The sequence below is a fragment of the Bidens hawaiensis genome, unplaced genomic scaffold (genome assembly GCF_021521415.1).
Source record: "Bidens hawaiensis isolate Kalapana, Puna unplaced genomic scaffold, B.hawaiensis_p1.1 tig00009196_1, whole genome shotgun sequence".
In the NCBI taxonomy this organism is placed as follows: Eukaryota; Viridiplantae; Streptophyta; class Magnoliopsida; order Asterales; family Asteraceae; genus Bidens; species Bidens hawaiensis.
Genome location: NW_027491680.1, coordinates 274734 through 293796, shown reverse-complemented (window position 1 = coordinate 293796; position 19063 = coordinate 274734). Strand labels below are relative to the sequence as shown.

Here is a 19063-nt window from a genome sequence, read left to right as displayed (position 1 = left end):
GTAGAAAACTACACACATGGCAAGAATGTAATGACCGTTTTAGAACCTATACAGCAAACCATCTAACAAGCAGATTTTAACTTACTCTTGAACTTCCCACAAAAACAGCTTAACTAAGTTCATGACAATTTGTCATTTAGTTTTTAAAACCAGTCTAATCAATGAACCATAAGGAGACTGGTTTGGTTATATAAACATATTCAAAAAAAGAAAGTACAAGAAACTCTAAAGATAAAGTGATGTCCCATGTAAGAAATATAATAATCTTCCATAGCAAATGTTCAAAAAAACTAATACAAGAACAATTAAAAGTACCAGCAGGAGTGATCGCCATACTCTTCTTCACTGCAACTGCACCTACAAAAGTTTTGACGAGAGTCAGCAAGAAATTAAAAAAACATCTACAAGATCTTAAACGTTAATTATATAATTTTGGGACTCAAGATGATGTAACTTTTAAAAAAAATCAATTTAGCAATCACCTACTGATTCCATAAAACCACCTCAGAACCTAACATAAGGTAGTAGAAATGCAATAAACCAAAAAAAGTAAAAAAAGATTAAACTTTTTGGCCACATTTATGTCAATAATATACTACAATGTTTAAAATTATCATATGCTGAACAATGAAAATGATCAACGTTCAAACCAATTTCAGCTGTTGTTCATTTACCAGGCAAAACTACCTAACATGTTATGATTTAAAACACATTATTCATATATAACAGAAAAACAAAAATAACAAAACCTATAGATTTGTAATAAAAATGGCAAACAGGTCAGATGGGGCAGGTTCAGGTCACATGTGAGAAACTGTTATTCATTAGGTCGTTAATAACTTGAGATGATACAAATCGTGTATCATCTCATGTCATTAACAACCATATGAATAACAGTTTCTTGTAATGTTGGCAATAAGTGGTCAAATGGAGCATTCAGTGGCCATTTACAAACATCATACTCTATCATTAATAGTCAATATTAAATAAACAACACTAGGAAAAACTATTAATTTTTATAGCTCATCAAAAGACTTGTAAAACTCTTATTAATATTACAATTATAAAAAGATACAAACAATACCTTAAATATTGCTTGGGTACATGAAAACTCTAACCCTAGATCCCTGCACAAATGCACAACAATATTCAGCATTCAGCATTCATACAATAGAAAACATATATACAAATATAACACCTAAACAATTAAATTTCTAAATTGATATTACCATAGATTTAGGAGGAAGGTTCGACTTGAACTTAGCACGAACAATACCAGTGTTACCATGAGGCCTGGTAACCTTTCCCCAAATGCACCGATAATGTGATCCGTTCTTCTTCACCTTAGCTTTGTAAACGTACGCCATACGTTTCCCTTGGTACCAACTTACCTCCTCTTTGGTGTTCACTCCCTCAATTTGAATCAAAGAGGTATTTGGATACTGGTTTGACTTCGACCTAATCAATATCAGTAGAAAAAAAACGCATTGCTGATTTCAATTTCAATAAGGGTAATTGGTTAACAAACAGTGATGTAAACATCAGAATTAATAAGCGATTAGTGGTTACAGATTAATTTTCATCAAATCAACCCAAATCAAAATCTATACATTTGTTTTAAATAAAGACTATCAAACTTGGTTTTAACACGTTAACCTCAACTATAAGTTTAAATCATAATGCGCGTAACCGACATTTAAAACATGTAACCGACGTCGTGCAAGTAAATAACACTGGTTACTTGTGCAGAGCTCTGTGTTGAGTGAACGGTGTACGTAACCGACATTTAAACAGACTAAACCTGCACTGCACATAACCCGGCCAAAAACCCGATACAAAGCTGAAATGTACAATAAAACCAAAAAACCCATTTTGAACAGAAACCTTTTCGACCAAAACACATTCCAACCCGACCCAGTTCAACCCAAACCCGTCAGAGCCCAAATCAACTTAATCCTTTACTAAAATCAACCTATTCAACCCAAACCCGCCCAACTTAAGCCCGTTTGCCATAGTTTAAACTATTATATGTAAACTTTGAAGCTATCGAGTCCTACAACACTAAATAAAATAAATTCATAAAATCTGATTCTATAAAATTTATTATTATTATTGTACCTCTTGTAGCCGAGAATGGTTCCTCTGGTGTAGAGTCTGTAATTAAAAAACAAAATGTTGTAAAAAATGAGTTTTTTGAAAGTGAATTTGAGATTGGGGTTTATTATATTATACCTGACACGTTCTCCTTGACGGCCTTTAACCATTTTGATTCAGCAGATGCTTACCGACCGACGGCCTGTGCTGATGATGAAGAAGAAGAAGAAACAATAAACCCTAGATCGGCTTCCAGATGAGATTCTTATAGGTGTGACTTGTTTTGGATTAACTCTTTGGGCCTCGGATATCATATTATGGGCTTGAAGAAGTGGTTGGTTTTTTTTTTCTTTTTGGTCTTATTAGCCCAAATTAATGTTTTCGAAGGTGAGAAAATAGAGGTGCAAATGCTTACCCGACCCGACGTACCTGATTCAGAATTGGTTCCGATATGTATCCGACCTGGATTTGGGTTTCTCCCTAGACCTGTACCCGGAACCGGTTTCACCTTTACCCAGTCAAAACCTGATCTACCCGAAAATCGTATAACGGTCAAATATTTGACTATACCCGGAACCGGCTCCTATCCGACCTGGTTTTGACTTTTCTTTATTATTCTCGGAACCGGTTCCTAAAAATATATGCAACATTGTCATCCTATGTTACATGCATGGTTGTACACTAATAAGTACTACGTATTTCTAATTCAGGGATAACTTGTGGAAAAGACAAAAAAAGGATAATTACCGGATTAGAGATTGATACTAACAAAATTGACAGAGCACAAACACCTAAAAAATTGTTTGGTTTGAATCTTTTCTACCAAAATCTTTATCTTTAGGGTAAACATAAGGGTCTATCACAATACCAAGGTCCAAGGCTGTATTACGTCTTCATTAGTTAGTAGTTACCGTGCAAGCATTCTTTATTTAACAAAATATGAATATCTATAACTACCATAGCATATTGTTTTATGATCGGAAGAAAATGACATGTCATTAAGGTTTTTATGACAATTGACAACCAATGTAACATTCATTCATCGATAAACTCTTTAATGAATTATATATAAAAGTAACTTGTTTTGAAAATAGTTGACGACACACACCTAGGGTCTATTTTTTGGAACTATAGAGAAATTTGTTAGAATATATATGAGTAAAGTAGAAATCGTGACATTATGTTTATACTTTATATAAGTTTCTAATGTACAAAAATTCAAGGAAAACTGAGAGAGGCCATCTTTAGAAATAGAATAAAAGTAGTTATCTATTTCATTCACACCTTCTTCCTCATGAAATCAAACTTTGAAAATTCGAAAACCCATGCATACATGCAAAATAATAATCAAATTTCCCTTCAAAAATTGGTCCCAATATAATGCCATCATCTAGGGTAAACATAGGCAAGAGGGATAACAACACCTTGCCCATATCATCAAGAAAAAAAAGTATCGCACATTCAACAGGATCTTTGCAAGAAATTGGTAGCGGTGATTATTTTAACAAATATTATCGCGTTCAGCACCGATGGCAGGTGCCTATAGACGGTTGTTACGTGATATACAGAAGAACGATTTCATTATTGATATACATAAAGCCACGAAAGAATAAGATCAATTGCATTCTCACCGTGCTCATGCTAATGATGGTTATTGTTATGTTCATGAAGTATCTACAAATGATTAGGTTAAATAATGAAATGTCCACGGATGAAGACCATATCGTGATCAGACGTCAAATGCTTTCAGAAACAAACCCCGAATATGGACAGGTTTACGATCAAGAATTATTTTATTTGTATCAGTTTATGGGATATTGAAGTTAAATATAATTTCTTGATAGGAGGGTGACATATGGAGAAATCCAATAAGTGATAAACACCATGGTTGCATTGATCGGTTAACAAGCGAAACAAGTATGCAAAATAAACTCATGACATATGTTTTAATAAGACGATTGTAATCGATTCACTCATTATCAATTTTGCAAGTTTTTCTATCTCATCAGGAAATCGAAGCGCTCCAACCAACGGTTATATCCTAGTTCAAGCAAATGGTGGTTTGAACCAAATGAAGATGGGGGTTAGCATTTGTTCCAAATAGCACACATGATATTATAAAAACTCAAAAAGTTGGATAATATTGCGATATAAGGCTCTGAACGAGCCAAGTTGGACTCGAAATTAAACAAGTTAGCTTGGCTTCGCTCGTATACATCAACAAGTTAAAATGTTGAGCTCGAGCCTAACTCGTAAAAAGCTAAGACCAACTCGTTAATTTAAAAAAAAAGTTAAACTTTTTATTTTTACACATTGATATATATACATACACAAAATATATATTTTTAATGTACAAATAATGCAAATTTATAATTCATATATATTAAAATTTGGTTTATAATTTATATATATTATAACATGCACTTTAGTTTAAATGAGCCAACAAGTAGCTAACGTAAAGGCTGCTCTGGCTTTGACTTGGCTCGTTTGCAAACCAACTGATTTTGAGCGATGATCTACTCTTGAACGAAACTTGATTTGCGAGTTTTTTAAACAAATCTATTGTGATATACGAGATAATATCATAACTATGATCATTCGATTACAGATAAGTGACATGGTGGCGATTGCTAAACTCATGGATGCTACATTGGTTCTTCCAACTTTAGATCACAAATCATTTTGGACTGATCCAAGGTGCCATTAAGATACTCATCAAGTACACTATACATCATCACACACACTTTCATTGTTTTTTTCTTTTATTTCTGAAACTGATTTGTTTCCAGTGATTTTAAGGATATATTTGACGTCAAGCACTTCAAGACGACCCTCCAAGATGACATTGATATAGTCGAATCGCTTCCCTCACATCTTGCACAAGTAGAAGCCCAACAAAAGGATCCGATTTCATGGTCAAGGGCACGTATATATACATATGATTAAGAACGAACATTTTGGATTTGTAGATACTGGTTTAAAGATGTGATAAGTACTTCTAGGCATTTTCTGAAATTTGCTTTACAAATGTGCAGTTCCTACCATGGTTAGCACTTAGCAGACTCATGCAAACCCTGACATATTAAGAGTCTGTTGAAGTTGCAAGCAAACTTGGCTTGAGTTTTCTGGCTAAACAAGCGAACTCCATCCTGGCTCCATGTAGAGTCACAAGAGTTAGCGCTGGCTTGTGTTTGCTGGTCTAAGGAGCAAACTCCATTTTCATCTTTATTCAAGTTTGTATGACGTTTGCCACACCAGCAAACTCAAGGAAAGATTATCAGATTTTCCTTGAGTTCGCTTATAGGTGTAGCGAACTGCCTATTTATAGAATAACAATTTCAGAATATGCCTTGAAGTACTTCCTAATTTCAAACAAATCTAAAAAAATGATTAAGAACAAGTAATTGTTAGTTTTCATGTTCAACAAATCGAATCTTTTCATGCAGCCCAGTTATTACCAAGGTGAGATTCTTTCACTATTGAAGCAACACAAAGTAGTCAACTTTCTTCACACTGATTCACGGCTCACTAACAATGGCATCCCGGATTCCATACAAAAGCTTAGATGTCGAACCATGTATGAGGCTCTAAAATGCACAAACAAGATCAATGAGCTTGCAAGAAAGCTAATCAGTAGACTTAAACAAAACAATGAACATTATCTTGCTCTCCATTTGAGGTATCCAAACTCACACAAAAAGTAATCTTTACAAATTTATGGTGTTATAGAAATGAGTAATTTTGAAAGATCATCAGTGGTATTATTTCGAAATGTTTTTTTACAAATAGGGTCGTCACCCATGACAAGGGTGATACCCGCATAACTTTTAACTTTTATCCCGTTTATTTTAGTTTTTTTAATTGACATAAAATTAAAAAAATGTCTAAACAAAAATAAATATCTAATACACAAATGTATTATATTTTATCTACGGCCTAATATAAAATTTATTAAACACTGAATTATATCCAAAATAACGCTCTTTTATGCGAAAAGTAGGAAATAAAAAACAAAAACAAAATTATGTATTTAAATTTCTTTAAATATTAAATATTATATGTTACAAGAGAAAAAGTAAATTAACGTAAAAACTATGAATGTCAAAATGTCACTCATCCATTTGTGAAAACATTAACACTATTTACAAATTACTCATGTTTATAAAAAGTAAGAAATCTATGTTTCATATGTGTATTTTGAAAGAAATAACATTGTAGATTCGAAAAGGATATTCTAGCCTTTACTGGCTGCACACATGGCCTTACACAAAAAGAGGCTGATGAGATTACATCATTAAGATATAGTGTAAAGCATTGGAAGGTTAAAAAGATCAAAAGCACACTAAAAAGACAACAAGGATACTGCCCTATGACCCCTCGTGAATCTGCTATATTTCTTCAAGCTGTGGGGTTCCCTTTGAGTACAAAGATTTATATAGTTGCGGGCGATATCTATGGACAACACAGGCTCGATGAATTTAAGGAAAAGTATATGAATGTTTATACACATTCTACTTTAGCAACTGAAGATGAATTGAAGCCTTTTAAAAACTTGCATAATCAACTTGCTGCATTAGATTATGCATTAGCACTTGCGAGTGATGTTTTCGTGTATACATATGACGGGAACATGGCTAAGGCTATCCGCGGTCACCGGATGTTTAATGGGTTCCAGAAAACAATTTTTCCCCACAAGTAAGTTTGCGAGAATATTAACAAAATAAACTTAACATTTTGAAATTATGAAATCGCCAAACATTTTTATTTTTAATTCCAAAGCATAGGAGCACATGTGACACCAAAATCATTGACATAATCCACGGTTATATCTCTGGCGCTCGAGTGAAATCTCTTGCGTTAAGTTCAACTTTAAAGGAAAAGCATTTTAAATGTGTGGGATTTGGCGCAACATATCTAATATGCTACGACATGCCTGGATTTGTTGCGTTAGATTAATGATAAAATTTAATTGTTGTGCCCTTTTGAATATGCCGCCAGTGTATCCTACTATTCAGTTGTCACGCTCTAGTTGATTGGTATTTTTAAAAAGTCAAGGCTATTTTGTTAATTTTCTCCGTCAAATGGATATATTCGTGATTTTCCAAAAGAATCAGTGTAAAGTATGTTACCTTATTATGCAATAAGTCGTTTGTGCAATTAACCATTGATCCGGTCTTTCTTGTTAACAACTACTAATGGAACAAAAACAACTCTTGACATGTGTAATTGTTATTTGGTGCAGAAGAAAGTTTGTGAAGATGCTTGATGAACTAGACGGAGGGCGTTTGAGTTGGGACGAGTTCTCATTGCAGGTCAAGAAAGTGCACACAAATAGAACAAGCCGGCCGAGGCGTAGACTGAGTGGGATCAAGCCAAAACGCGAGGAGAACTTTTATGCTAATCCATACCCGGGTTGCATATGTGAGAATAGGTAGGTTAGATTGTAGAAACCGACAAGAAGTAGTGAGAAAAAGAACATGAAAGGCTCACTTGCAAAGTTTAGAAGGAAAATGAAGACTAGATGCAAAGTGGAAATAGGATATAAGAGGAAAGAAACTTAAAAGTACAACATACATGCATTTTGGGTTCAGTTGTAGCATGTTTTTTATTGCTTTATAGTTTTGGTGTAAAATGAAGTTCTATTACACATGAATACTACAAACTCGGTTAGCAACAACTCGCCTTTAGCACATTTGTGCAAAAAAATAGTATCTAGTTTCAAATCAAATCTCTTTATAAAAATTGACTCGCTTGTAAAAAAAACGAATACATGAAGTAGATGAATAAAGAAAATTTAGTGATGTGTTAAAGTACATTTACAAGCTATTTCTTTGGTTTTTTTAAGACTAAACCTCATTACCATAAGATTTAATCATTTTATGTAAACTAATATTAACCAAAAAAAAAATGAAAATGATGTTAGTGGAACAAGTATGAGAGCATATCTATGTGCCTGTTCAGAAATTTTGTACAATATATAACAAAAAAGGATACAAAACCACAAGAATTATTTTGTTTAGTTTACGAAAACAATGCAGATTACTCGAACTTCAAAACTTGTGAACTAAACCGCAATTAACTGATCTATGCCATCTCTTCGATTTGACTCTTCTGATCTTGCGATTCTTTAAACGAGCTGAGTTCTTGTTTTCATCCACGAATATTCTAATTTTAGAGTTTATTTATCTTATGTTGAAGCATTTGTTATATGTATCTCTATGTGTATAATATTTTAATGTAGTGGATAACAATCTAACATTCTCATGTAATACATTTGATTTGTAAAGAAATCAAACAATTTTGTATTCTATTAGCTTCTAATCAGTGAAAATTGGATTAAAATCCTAGTCTAGAGCACAACCCATCGAAAAACATTTCTGTTAAATAATAAAATAATTTTTTTTTTACAAACAGAAATTAAAAGTTACATATCAGCAAAAATGTGATAAGTTTTGGAGTGAACAACGATAAGCCTCAAGGCTGCAACGGTTGCTGCAACCGCCATTAGTCCAAAGAAACAAACATTGAGCCAATGCCATGACTTATGTAAGGAATTAAGCTTATGTTTGTTGGCCACTAAGTACATATGATTTGCAAGTATAAATGTTAGTGGAAATGTACTAATTGCCCCTGTTAAACTCATGAAGTCTCCAAGAAACGGTAACGCTGCTGATACAAAAGTAGTGATCACAATGTAACCACCTCTAACCATGATTCTGAATAACAAGTTTCTAAACATTATTGCACTTCCTTTTATTCCATATGCAGTGTCCAAATACTCGTACATCGGGCTTGCAAATATCTATAGACAAAACAAATCATTGACCGCATTTATAATATGTTGTAACTTATAACTAAGAGTAACATGTAGAAGAGAATATTACGTGTAGAGCTATAACCGACTGTAAAAAGGCAGATACGTTGGCAGATGTTTTCAACCAAACCGGACCATTAACACTGTCGAGCAAATAAGCAGACGCGTTGTTCCCATAAGCCCAGTAACCTATGAAGACAACAGCGTATAGTGGCAAAACCCCGAGTGAAAACTGGAAGTAGAGAGCCTTCATCATGTTGCTAACAACAGGCGGTCTCACTGTTGCCTACAATATAGAAAACATCATTCACCTTTATAACAGATTCATAAAAGATTCATGGTTGGTTTATGAGTCTTACCTGTATTTCTGGTAGCATTCCTGTGTTAAATGCAAACACAAGACTTGCAGAGGCACCAATGGTTGTAAAAATCTTGCTTGTGTGTGTTCCTGAAATGCTATAGTCCCTCGGTGGCGCGTTAATTCCTGTAATTATGTCATAAAATACCTTTCTAAACAAAGGAAATTAGGGGTGTGAATTTTTGACACTACACGCGGACATAACACGAATTTCACAGGTTTGGGTTTAACATAAATGGGTCAAGTCAGTTTCAAGTCAAACCCGCGAACACGTATAGCTAAATGGGCCGTGTCTGTATCAATCCAACAGGTTAACAGGTTGACCCATTTGACCCGATTTATTATTTATTTCTTATAAAATCTGTGTTAATGTCAAAAGTTAAATTGATTTGAGTATTTTATGCTATACACTAAAAGTTAAAGTAGTAATTGATATTATTATTATTATAAGAAAAATATTATTAATTTATGTAAATTTGTCTTTTTTTTTTGTTGTTGTAAATTGTAATTTTAAAGAGTTAATCTAAAAGATATAAAAAATTTGGGTTAAACAGACTATGCTCATGTCACCCCTCGAATATTTATGTCGTATTCAGATTCATATGCCTGACACAGTTCTCGGGTTCGTGCCTGATTAAACCCGCAAACACAGACTCGTTTAGCACCCCCAAAGGAAATCATCAAAGATCAGATAACACACAATTTTACCATCGCGTAGCGACAGGGAAACTGCTGTAACAATATATACTAAACTCAAGAACGTCGAAAAGCCAAGCCAAAATCTTAAAGCCGACAAATGTGGGATACAAATTGCAAAAAGGCCACAAGTGAACCCTGCAATCACAATGAAGTATGGGAGCTTCATTGCATTATCATCCGTGAACGTTTTATAAATCGCCTGCACAATCATATAACAAAGTTAGCTGATATAAACCAAGTAAATACATAATACATGGATAGTATCACTAATCATAGTATCATTAATCATTCGTACCTTTAAAGCCTGCCCAGACAGTATGATATAACCTACATTAATCATGAAAAGATTAACATACTGCAACACCCATGTAAGAGAATAAGCGCTCGAACCTGCAATGTATCAGTTTTATGAGTCTTGTTGTGAAGAATGTGTAATGTAAAACATGTGTTGTGTGTTGTTTGGTGATTACCATACACAAAGCCTGCAAGGTCTCTATATCTGATATGTCTTTTACCGCCAAATTCATGGAGCTTTGCGATAAGGATGTTTGTGTATAGTGATATAAATGTTGCTAAAATTAAACCCACTACTCCACCTACCTAGCCAAGCGGGACCATAACCGCACCTGAGTATCCCAACACGTATGCGCTGTTGATACCCGTTGTAAGAACAAAGCCCGCTTGAAACCATGAATCTACATGATCAAAATAAGCGGATTAACCCAAAGTAGAGAAACTTCCATGAACTTGATTTATAGTTTATTCCAACCACAAATCCGGTCTAATTTATCAAATTATAAGTTAAATGTTGATTTCATGTTTCAAATTCTCGGATAGCTTTATGTATCGTGTAGACGTTTTACTTTCAAATTAAAGTAACTAACTACTTTAATTTGAAAGTAAAACATCTACACGATACATAAAGCTATCCGAGAATTTGAAACATGAAATCAACATTTAACTTATAATTTGATAAATTAGACCGGATTTGTGGTTGGAATAAACTATAAATCAAGTTCATGGAAGTTTCTCTACTTTGGGTTAATCCGCTTATTTTGATCATGTTTTCTTGTTTTAGAAGAAACTATTTATATTTCTCATTAAACTCAAAACGATTACAATAAAATAGCAGGCAAACGCTCACGAATTCCACTAAACATAGTTAGCAATAGTGGTAATAGCTTACTATTGAGCTTGCTTACAGCTACTGAACTAATTAAGTTGCCATTCATCTTTAGTTCCCACTAAAGACCATTTTCTAATGCAACCTTTACCATTTTTTCAGAACGACCTTGTCAGGGGCGTTGCCCCTTGGACCCGTCGGGAGGCTGCCCCGAAGGGCCCTGCCAGGGATGATAGTCTAGCAATTTGGCCTCATAGAGCCCTTGAGGTTCCACGATGTACAAAATCATAACACATGTGATTGAACGTGCACGCCACATGACCTTCTAACTCTAGTCAATATTTATGTATTAATTTCAATTCCTCATTTGCTCTTAAGCAAAAACAATACTAAAGCTAAAACAATATTAATGACACTATCATATTTAAATTCAACACATGCATGCTTATGAATAAAATTACCCGAAAACTTTAGTACGTACCACTGCTGATCTTATGAGCTGTTTCGGGGATTTCAATGGCTAATTGTTCCTCATTGTAAATCTTCAAAGGACTACGTGGATCAGTGTCATGTTTTTGGATGTCCATCAATACTACCCAAAAATAAATAAAAACCCTAATTATTCTTGTAACTCATTTCTATATATGGATCGATCAACACATAATATTCTTGATATTATATCTAACTCAGTGTTTGTGGAGATCGAAATAATATTGTGAAGATAACAAACTTCAAAGTGAGAGCGAGACTGGAGCCTGAAATATCGTGACAGCTGATTTTTTCTTTTGTTACTAATTTTCCAATTTTACCAAATTAATTAGATTTTGTCGTGAAACAAGCCTAATAACCATTTAATATGAGAAAGTGATGTAGGGAGAAATATGGAGATTTTATTCATTCGGTATATAATACATGAGATACAATGGGATATTTATAGGATATGAAAACTTGGAGAAGAAGCTAATCTATATTAGGAGTTGATAACCATAATATCAATATATTTATAACACTCCCCCTTGGTTATCAACTTAATACGCTTGGAAATGCTGCCTCATTAAAAACTTTGCTAGGAAAACCCAGTGGGACAAAACCATAGCTAAGGGAATAAGAATGCAGTGTGTATTCTCTCCCCCTGATTTATATATCCGTTAAAATGGTTAATATCGATCTTCTGCGAAAGTTACCCAAAACTTTTGTAGTCAATCATTTGCGTCTTCGTCCCTTGACATTTGAATCCTTAAGTTGAATAATGTTGTATGATCTTCACGTGAAAAATTCTATTGCTTCATCTGGTAAACACTATGATCCTGTTGTGTTTCTCTGCATCAACAAGACTAACAAAACTTGTTTTGATGGGTTAGTAAAATATAAACACATATCTTTTATACCTGAAATATATGTTTTAACTCATTTTGGTGTCTCCTAGCAGGACACATGCCGATAAATGTAAATAAAGAAAATAATAATTTTATATAGCTAACAGTACAACATAATGTACATATGCACTGGTATTTTCGAACCAATAGTATTTATGTTCAGATAGGAAATGATATAGAGTCATTGTTAGGCATTCTTTAACGTGCTAAAAGGATTAAATTTATCTATTGTCAAATGTCTCAACATTTTCTAGATGCACTTTGATGGATTTATAAACATATAATTATACATATACTCCAACTATAAGTCGAGCAATAATCACAAGTATATTATTATAACAAATATTTGAATCAATATGATCCTTTATTATTTTCAAATAAGCATTCTTTCTTTGTAATAATAAATTTTGTTGTTCTACGTATAAATGATATCAAGAAGTCTCTTGTTAATTTACAATAATGATTTCTGTCACACAGACCTTTCGTATAAACATATAGTCAAATCTTATACGATATAATATAAAGTTATAAACATGCACATAAAACACAAAAGAACATCCATAAATATCATCGTAAATAAAAAAAATGATAGGATCAAATAGATAATCAAAGAAGGTAATGATATTCTATTGTAAAGATTTGATTTGATTTAAATTCTTATATGGAAAAAGCATAGAAAACGAATATACATTAATTATAAATCTCACGTCTTTATATATAGTAAAGAAATAACCAAAATAAGTGGCTAGAATTTAGTTATTAGGTTCATATAAATGATTATGAATATATATATATATATATATATATATATATATATATATATATACAAAAAATTAGGAGACATGAGAATGTAGAATTAGATAATAAAAATAAATTGAAGCATAAACCATGACACACAAAATTCGAATACAAATTTTCATTCAAATTATACATATATCATACGGTTTTAAGGATTTGAATTTTGCTTATGCACATACTATTAAATTCTATCAAATAACTTATTAATCTACTATTTTAGATTAACTAATAATAATATTTTAGATTAACTAATAATAAATCTAGAGCACACATCGAAAGCAATTATCTATTTTTTCACTTCCACATGTAAATTATAATAGCTGATTCAAATAAATTAGTAGCTTATATGAAGAGTATTAATAATACTGTTTATTTTTAAACGAAAGCTACATGGCTAAACACGTTGAAAACTAAACTTAAAACAGTTGTGATCAATTATGTTTAATTAAAATTTGTGGGCTAGTAAGAAGTACCCACAAAAAAAATTGCTTGCAGCAAAGTAAAAGAAGTAAAAGAAGCTGACTAAATAAAAGTACCCTTACATAAGTTCTCGATGAAATAACATATATATATATATATATGAAGTCAAAGATGACCTGATATGCAGATTGCTCTAGAATGACTCATCCATAATATTGAGAGTGGAGATAGGGTTTTGCGGTATGGGATTAACGTTACGAGTTGAGAGACTCGTGCTGATAACGTGTTGTGAAACAAGCCTAATAACCATTTAATATGAGAAAGTGATGTAGGGAGAAATATGGAGATTTTATTCATTCGGTATATAATACATGAGATACAATGGGATATTTATAGGATATGAAAACTTGGAGAAGAAGCTAATCTATATTAGGAGTTGATAACCATAATATCAATATATTTATAACAAATTTGTTTAATTCCTATTTAATCATAATTGTTAAAAACTTTAACTCAATGCAAATTGCATGACTTCAAAACGTTATCTTTTCTTGGTAGTTATTGGTAAAGACTCTCATCTCCTTGGCATGAATATATAATGGTAAGAATAGTAAAAAATATATTTTTCAAACAAATAACGGCTCACATTAAAACATTACAATTTTATATTAACAAGGTATTAAAAATGTTCATTTTAACCTAACTTTTTTATTTAAATAATTACTCAGAACTTTTAGAAAATATAAAATCGTAACAAATGGTTATAACAAAGACCTCATGTGTCCACTCATATAACGCACATAGCTTGGTTTTAGCATTAAAAATTAAATATTTGTGTGATTTTGACATTAAAAAGCAAAAGTGGTGCGACCATTAAACCGATCAGGTGATGACACGTCATCCCTAAACCAATCAGAGGCATCGTAGTTTTAATCCTATTGGGCTACCTTCAAGTTGGGTTTATAATGTATGGAATAATGTGGATTGGGCCAGCATGTTGGGTTTTGGTCTATTTGGGACTTGGGTAATGGGAGGTAGACGTGCACAAAAAAACCGGTTCCGGAACCTAACTGGTGGAACCGAACCAAAACCGGTTCCAGTTCCAACCTGGTTGGAACAATACCCGGTTTGGGTATTTTTGTACCCGAAAATCGTACCCGGTTCTCCTATTTGTATGTCAGTACCAGTTCCAACCCGGTTCCTACCCGGTTCTTAATTGGAACCGGTTCGGTTCGTACCCGGAAAAACCGGTTCCGACGGGTTTTTTTTGAAGGGTCAAACAAAAGTCAAACTAGCCGTTGGAACCGGTTCCAACGGTAATATAGCCGTTGGAACCGGTTTTTTAGACACCAATTAACCGTTGGAATCGGTTCCAACGGTATAATATAGCCGTTGGAACCGGTTTTTGATGCCCAAACCTATATATAACTTGCTTCCATTACTTGTTTCACCACCAAACTCAAAAACAAACTAAAATACTACTCCTTTAGCAAACCCGTTCCTTTACCCGACCATCCAACTAAATATTATTATGACACCCATCAAAAAAACTAACAACAAGGCTAAGAAGAGTGTTTTTGTTGCCCCCGTTCCTGTTACGGAGGACCCAAGGGTTGTTACGGTAGTCAACCATAACTGCAACCAAGACATATGAAAGAATTGGGATTTGATTGTGGATGACGAAGGTTATCAAAAGGCTCGTTGCAAACTATGTGGTTCAAGGTTAATTGTGGTTTGGAGTGTGTTTTATAGTTTTGGAAGTGGTTTAACAAGTAAACAAACAAACCTTGCTATTTATAGTAAGAAAATAACCTATTTATAGTTAAAAAACCGGTTCCAACGGTCAAAAACGGCTATATAGCCGTTGGAACCGGTTCCTAACGGCTCTAATATTTAAATTTCAAAAAAAACCGGTGGAACCGGTTTTTACGTAAAAACCGGTTCCGGTTCATACCCTACCCGGTTCTTAAAAGTTTGCATATCTGGGCATCGGTTCGGATCGGGAACCGAACCGGTTCTTGATTGGAACCGGTGCCATTTTACAACCCGGTGTGAAAAAACCGGTTTGGAACCGGTTCGGGTCTCTACAAACTAGTACCTTCAAAAACATGATTCATGGTCTCGACTAAAAGATTTCGAATTCCTCCATAGCAGGGGTGTTCAAGAAATCCGAAAAAAACCAAAATCCGAACCGAAATCAAAATCCAAATAAACCGATCCAAATTCTTATTCGGATATTCGGTTCGGATCAATCCGGATATCCAAATAACTAATTCGGATTCGGATATGGAAATTTAAAAATTTGGGATTGTTCGGATTATTCGGATATCCGTTTAATCCGAATAAAAAACATGTTTTTAGTGTTATTTTCCGGTTTGGTATATATATTAGACTATTATTTGAAGTTTAAACTTAAAATTTGTGTTAAGAGTAATTCGTATTTTCCGATTTATATGTTTATTGGGATTATAAACTATTAAATGTTAGAAACATAAAAATAGGAAATTTTTTTATGTTTATTTCGGATTATTCGGATATATCCGAATCCGATCCGAATTGAATTCGGATAGATTCGGATCGGATAGAAATATTCCTAATTCGGATCGGATCGGATTTCGGATAGGATCCAAAAATTTATAAATCCGAATAACCCGAACCAAATAACCCGAATAATCCGTTATCCGATCCGATGAACACCCCTACTCCATAGAACATCTCTCAAAAATAGTGATTAGGCTCATGCCCTCTAGCACCAATCTTGATTCACCTATATTGGCGTTCCTTTTGCTGATATTCATTTTTAAGTGAAGTAGACGATATTTTTTTTTCCTTAAAGGCAACACAAAAACCAGAGTTTTATTAATACTCTGGATTCTGACTTTTGGTTACTTGATTCGGTTTCTTAGAGTTCTTAAGGATCTAAATGTTTAATGAGTTGTATGAATTGTGTTTTTTTTTTTTTTTTTTTTGGGGGGGGGGGGCATAGCTCAATATATATGACCTGGTTTTCACTGATTTTATCATCGAATTTCTTATAATCATAAATCTAGAATAATTAATTTAGTTTAGTAGAAAATCGAACCAAAAATCGAATAAGTAATTAAACGCGCCAAAACCCAAATATCTAATCTAGATTGGTTTTATATGATTACAATTTAGTAGGTTCGAATATTGATTGAACACCATCAATATCAATTACTAGTAATCTAAATCCTAAAATCCTTTCCCATTTTTATTTATAACTAGCGGGTAATCACCCATGGTCTAGGACAAAACGATTATAAATAGAATCTACATAAAAACCTAATGGCTCAAAGTTTTGAAAAGTCTAAAATGAAAGGAATAATAAAAGAAAAGGTTAAAGTTTAGTGCCCAGACAGTATGACCGAATCGATGATGATGGAATTTTCATTGGCGACTTCGACAGAAAAGGGACGAGAAAGTTTAGTGCGAGATACGCCAAGAATAGATTCGAATTTAAAAGAAACAAAACTCCTATCAGCTCCGGTATCAAATAAAATTGAAGCTAAATGCTCATTTACTAAAAACGTACCGTTCACCACATCGTTGGCAACTTGAGCTTGGTTGGCGTTCATCATAAAGGCACGCCATTGGTTGCCGTGGTTAACTTGTTGAGCTGGAGGAGGTGGGAGAGCTTGCATGGCTTGCAGATGTGGTGGAGGAGGAAGGGCTTGCATGGCTTGGATCGGTTGAGCGGGAGGAGCCAAGAGTTGGGGATTTAGGGTTGATAAGTTTGAACTTGGTAGGCTTGGGTATGGTAGTAGGGTGTGGGTATGATTTGGGCTTGGTTAACAAGAGCAAGTCGAGGACAAGAATTGCGGAAGTGATTCGGGTCTCCACAATTGAAACAAGCCCTAGGTTGGGATGGAGGGTTTTGAGCAAAAGGAGTGGGACGATTTTGGTTGGATGGGGCAAACCTCGGTGGAGCGGGTTGCCCACGAGAGGCTTCTCGACACACGTTGTTAGTGTGACCATAGCGGTTACACTTGGTGCAGTGGCGACAAGCAGAGTAGGAGGGATGATGACGTTGACAAGTGTTACATAATGGGTGTGGGCCGGAATACAGTTTTCGGTTTTGGAGTGCGTGGGATTGAGATTGAGGTTGTGATGGGTGGGTGACAGCATAGTTTCGGTAGTTTGGTTTGATTTTGTTTTTGGTGTGGTGGGTGGAATTGGAGTAGTTGATGGCTTGAGGTTGTGGGTCGACTTTAGCTTGAGGGGTTGGTTCGGGCTTACTCTTGTCACTCGTTTTCTTGATGGAGAGGGTACCGTCTTTGACATGGTTTTCAGAAAGAGCACCGGCGAAGGTAATAGCATCATGAAGGGTTTGCGTGTTGTGACTCATCACCGAGTCGCGGATTTGCATAGGCAAACCGCCGACATACTTGTCAATAGCCCTTTCGAGGGGAGTGACCAAGTGAGGAACCAAGAGACTAAGCTCGTGAAAGCGGTTGGAGTAGGTGGAGTTGTCACCACTCTCTTGCTTGAGTTCCCAAAATTCGGATTCGAGTTTTTGAAGTTCATGTTTTGGGCAAAACTTTTTCATCATGACTTCTTTGAGCTTGGTCCATGAGTAGGCCATAACTACTTCCGCTCCATGGGTGGAAATCTCGCTATTCCACCAAGTGCGGGCGGTATTCTCAAACATGCTAGAGGCATACGTGGTCTTTTTGAGTTCGGGGCACTCACATAGAGTAAACACACTTTCCATTTTCTCGAACCATTGTAACAAAGTGGTGGCACAGTTCGTACCAAAGAATTGGGATGGGTTGGCACTAGTGAAGTTTTTCAAAGCGAAAGGTATGGGGTTGGGTGTGGTTTGAGTAACGGTGGGTTGGGTGGCTTGGATTTGAGTTATGAGTCCGGGAATCACAGCGGCGATTTCTTTTGCTACCATTGCGGCCATCCGACGACCGGAGCTCGGCTTGCGTAGTTGGCGACGGATTGGAGGCATTCTAAAATAATAAAAGAGAAATGGTATAAGTTTGGGGTAATTGATATAAGTATGAGGGAAAAAGAGTAAATGTAGGATTTAATGATTGTGAATCCTAGAGTTATGAGAATGAGAATGTTAGTAAAAACCATTTTATACTTACATCAAAAGATAAAAATGTATATATATTTATAAGTTTCAAACTTTTGCCATTCAAAAATTGGAGGTTTTGATATTTTGAAATTTATATATATAGTCGGGAAAATCGTACATGAAATCACCAGGGTTTGATATCCCGACAAATAAAGTTGTATAAAATAATAGGTGGAGTCGAACATGTGCACGTACCACCGCGTCTTAATTATGTTGTTGTGGCTCAAATAACGATAATAACATATAATAAAAACGGAGATACAACGAGATGTTA

The 19063-nt window shown here is 34.4% G+C and overlaps 2 protein-coding genes and 1 pseudogene across 3 annotated transcripts; 1 reads left to right on the top strand and 2 right to left on the bottom strand.

Annotated features, from left to right (window-relative positions):
* Positions 1-221: 221 nt before the first annotated feature.
* LOC143531601 (large ribosomal subunit protein eL33w) lies at positions 222-2340 on the bottom strand. Of its 2 annotated transcripts, none has more exons than XM_077026861.1 (5): positions 2233-2340; positions 2119-2154; positions 1230-1458; positions 1085-1127; positions 222-351 (listed from the first exon to the last, which is right to left on the bottom strand). In XM_077026861.1, the coding sequence occupies exons 1-4, from the start codon at positions 2262-2264 to the stop codon at positions 1086-1088; spliced, it is 339 nt and encodes a 112-aa protein (XP_076882976.1). In that variant the 5' UTR covers positions 2265-2340; the 3' UTR covers positions 222-351; position 1085. The 2 variants fall into 2 exon arrangements, with proteins under 2 accessions (XP_076882976.1, XP_076882977.1); XM_077026862.1 differs by having other exon boundaries at positions 331-345.
* A 4123-nt stretch (positions 2341-6463) lies between these two features.
* Positions 6464-7529, top strand: LOC143531630 (O-fucosyltransferase 19 pseudogene; annotated as a pseudogene).
* Positions 7237-11653, bottom strand: LOC143531661 (proline transporter 1-like). Its single transcript, XM_077026909.1, has 6 exons — positions 11570-11653; positions 10436-10660; positions 9975-10355; positions 9268-9392; positions 8979-9194; positions 7237-8896 (listed from the first exon to the last, which is right to left on the bottom strand). The coding sequence occupies exons 3-6, from the start codon at positions 10174-10176 to the stop codon at positions 8519-8521; spliced, it is 921 nt and encodes a 306-aa protein (XP_076883024.1). The 5' UTR covers positions 10177-10355; positions 10436-10660; positions 11570-11653; the 3' UTR covers positions 7237-8518.
* Positions 11654-19063: the final 7410 nt, after the last annotated feature.

Bases quoted from the DNA above. Each gene is read 5' to 3' on its own strand.
- LOC143531601 (XM_077026861.1), bottom strand. From the start codon at position 2,264: ATGGTTAAAGGCCGTCAAGGAGAACGTGTCAG. The intron at 2,155-2,232 runs GTATAATATAAT...TTTTAATTACAG, and splicing joins CGTCAAGGAGAACGTGTCAG to ACTCTACACCAGAGGAACCA. The intron at 1,459-2,118 runs GTACAATAATAA...GATATTGATTAG, and splicing joins ACCATTCTCGGCTACAAGAG to GTCGAAGTCAAACCAGTATC.
- LOC143531661 (XM_077026909.1), bottom strand. From the start codon at position 10,176: ATGATTGTGCAGGCGATTTATAAAACGTTCACGGATGATAATGCAATG. The intron at 9,393-9,974 runs GTAAAATTGTGT...ACATAATTACAG, and splicing joins TTCCCTGTCGCTACGCGATG to GAATTAACGCGCCACCGAGG. The intron at 8,897-8,978 runs GTAATATTCTCT...TTTTGTCTATAG, and splicing joins AGTCGGTTATAGCTCTACAC to ATATTTGCAAGCCCGATGTA.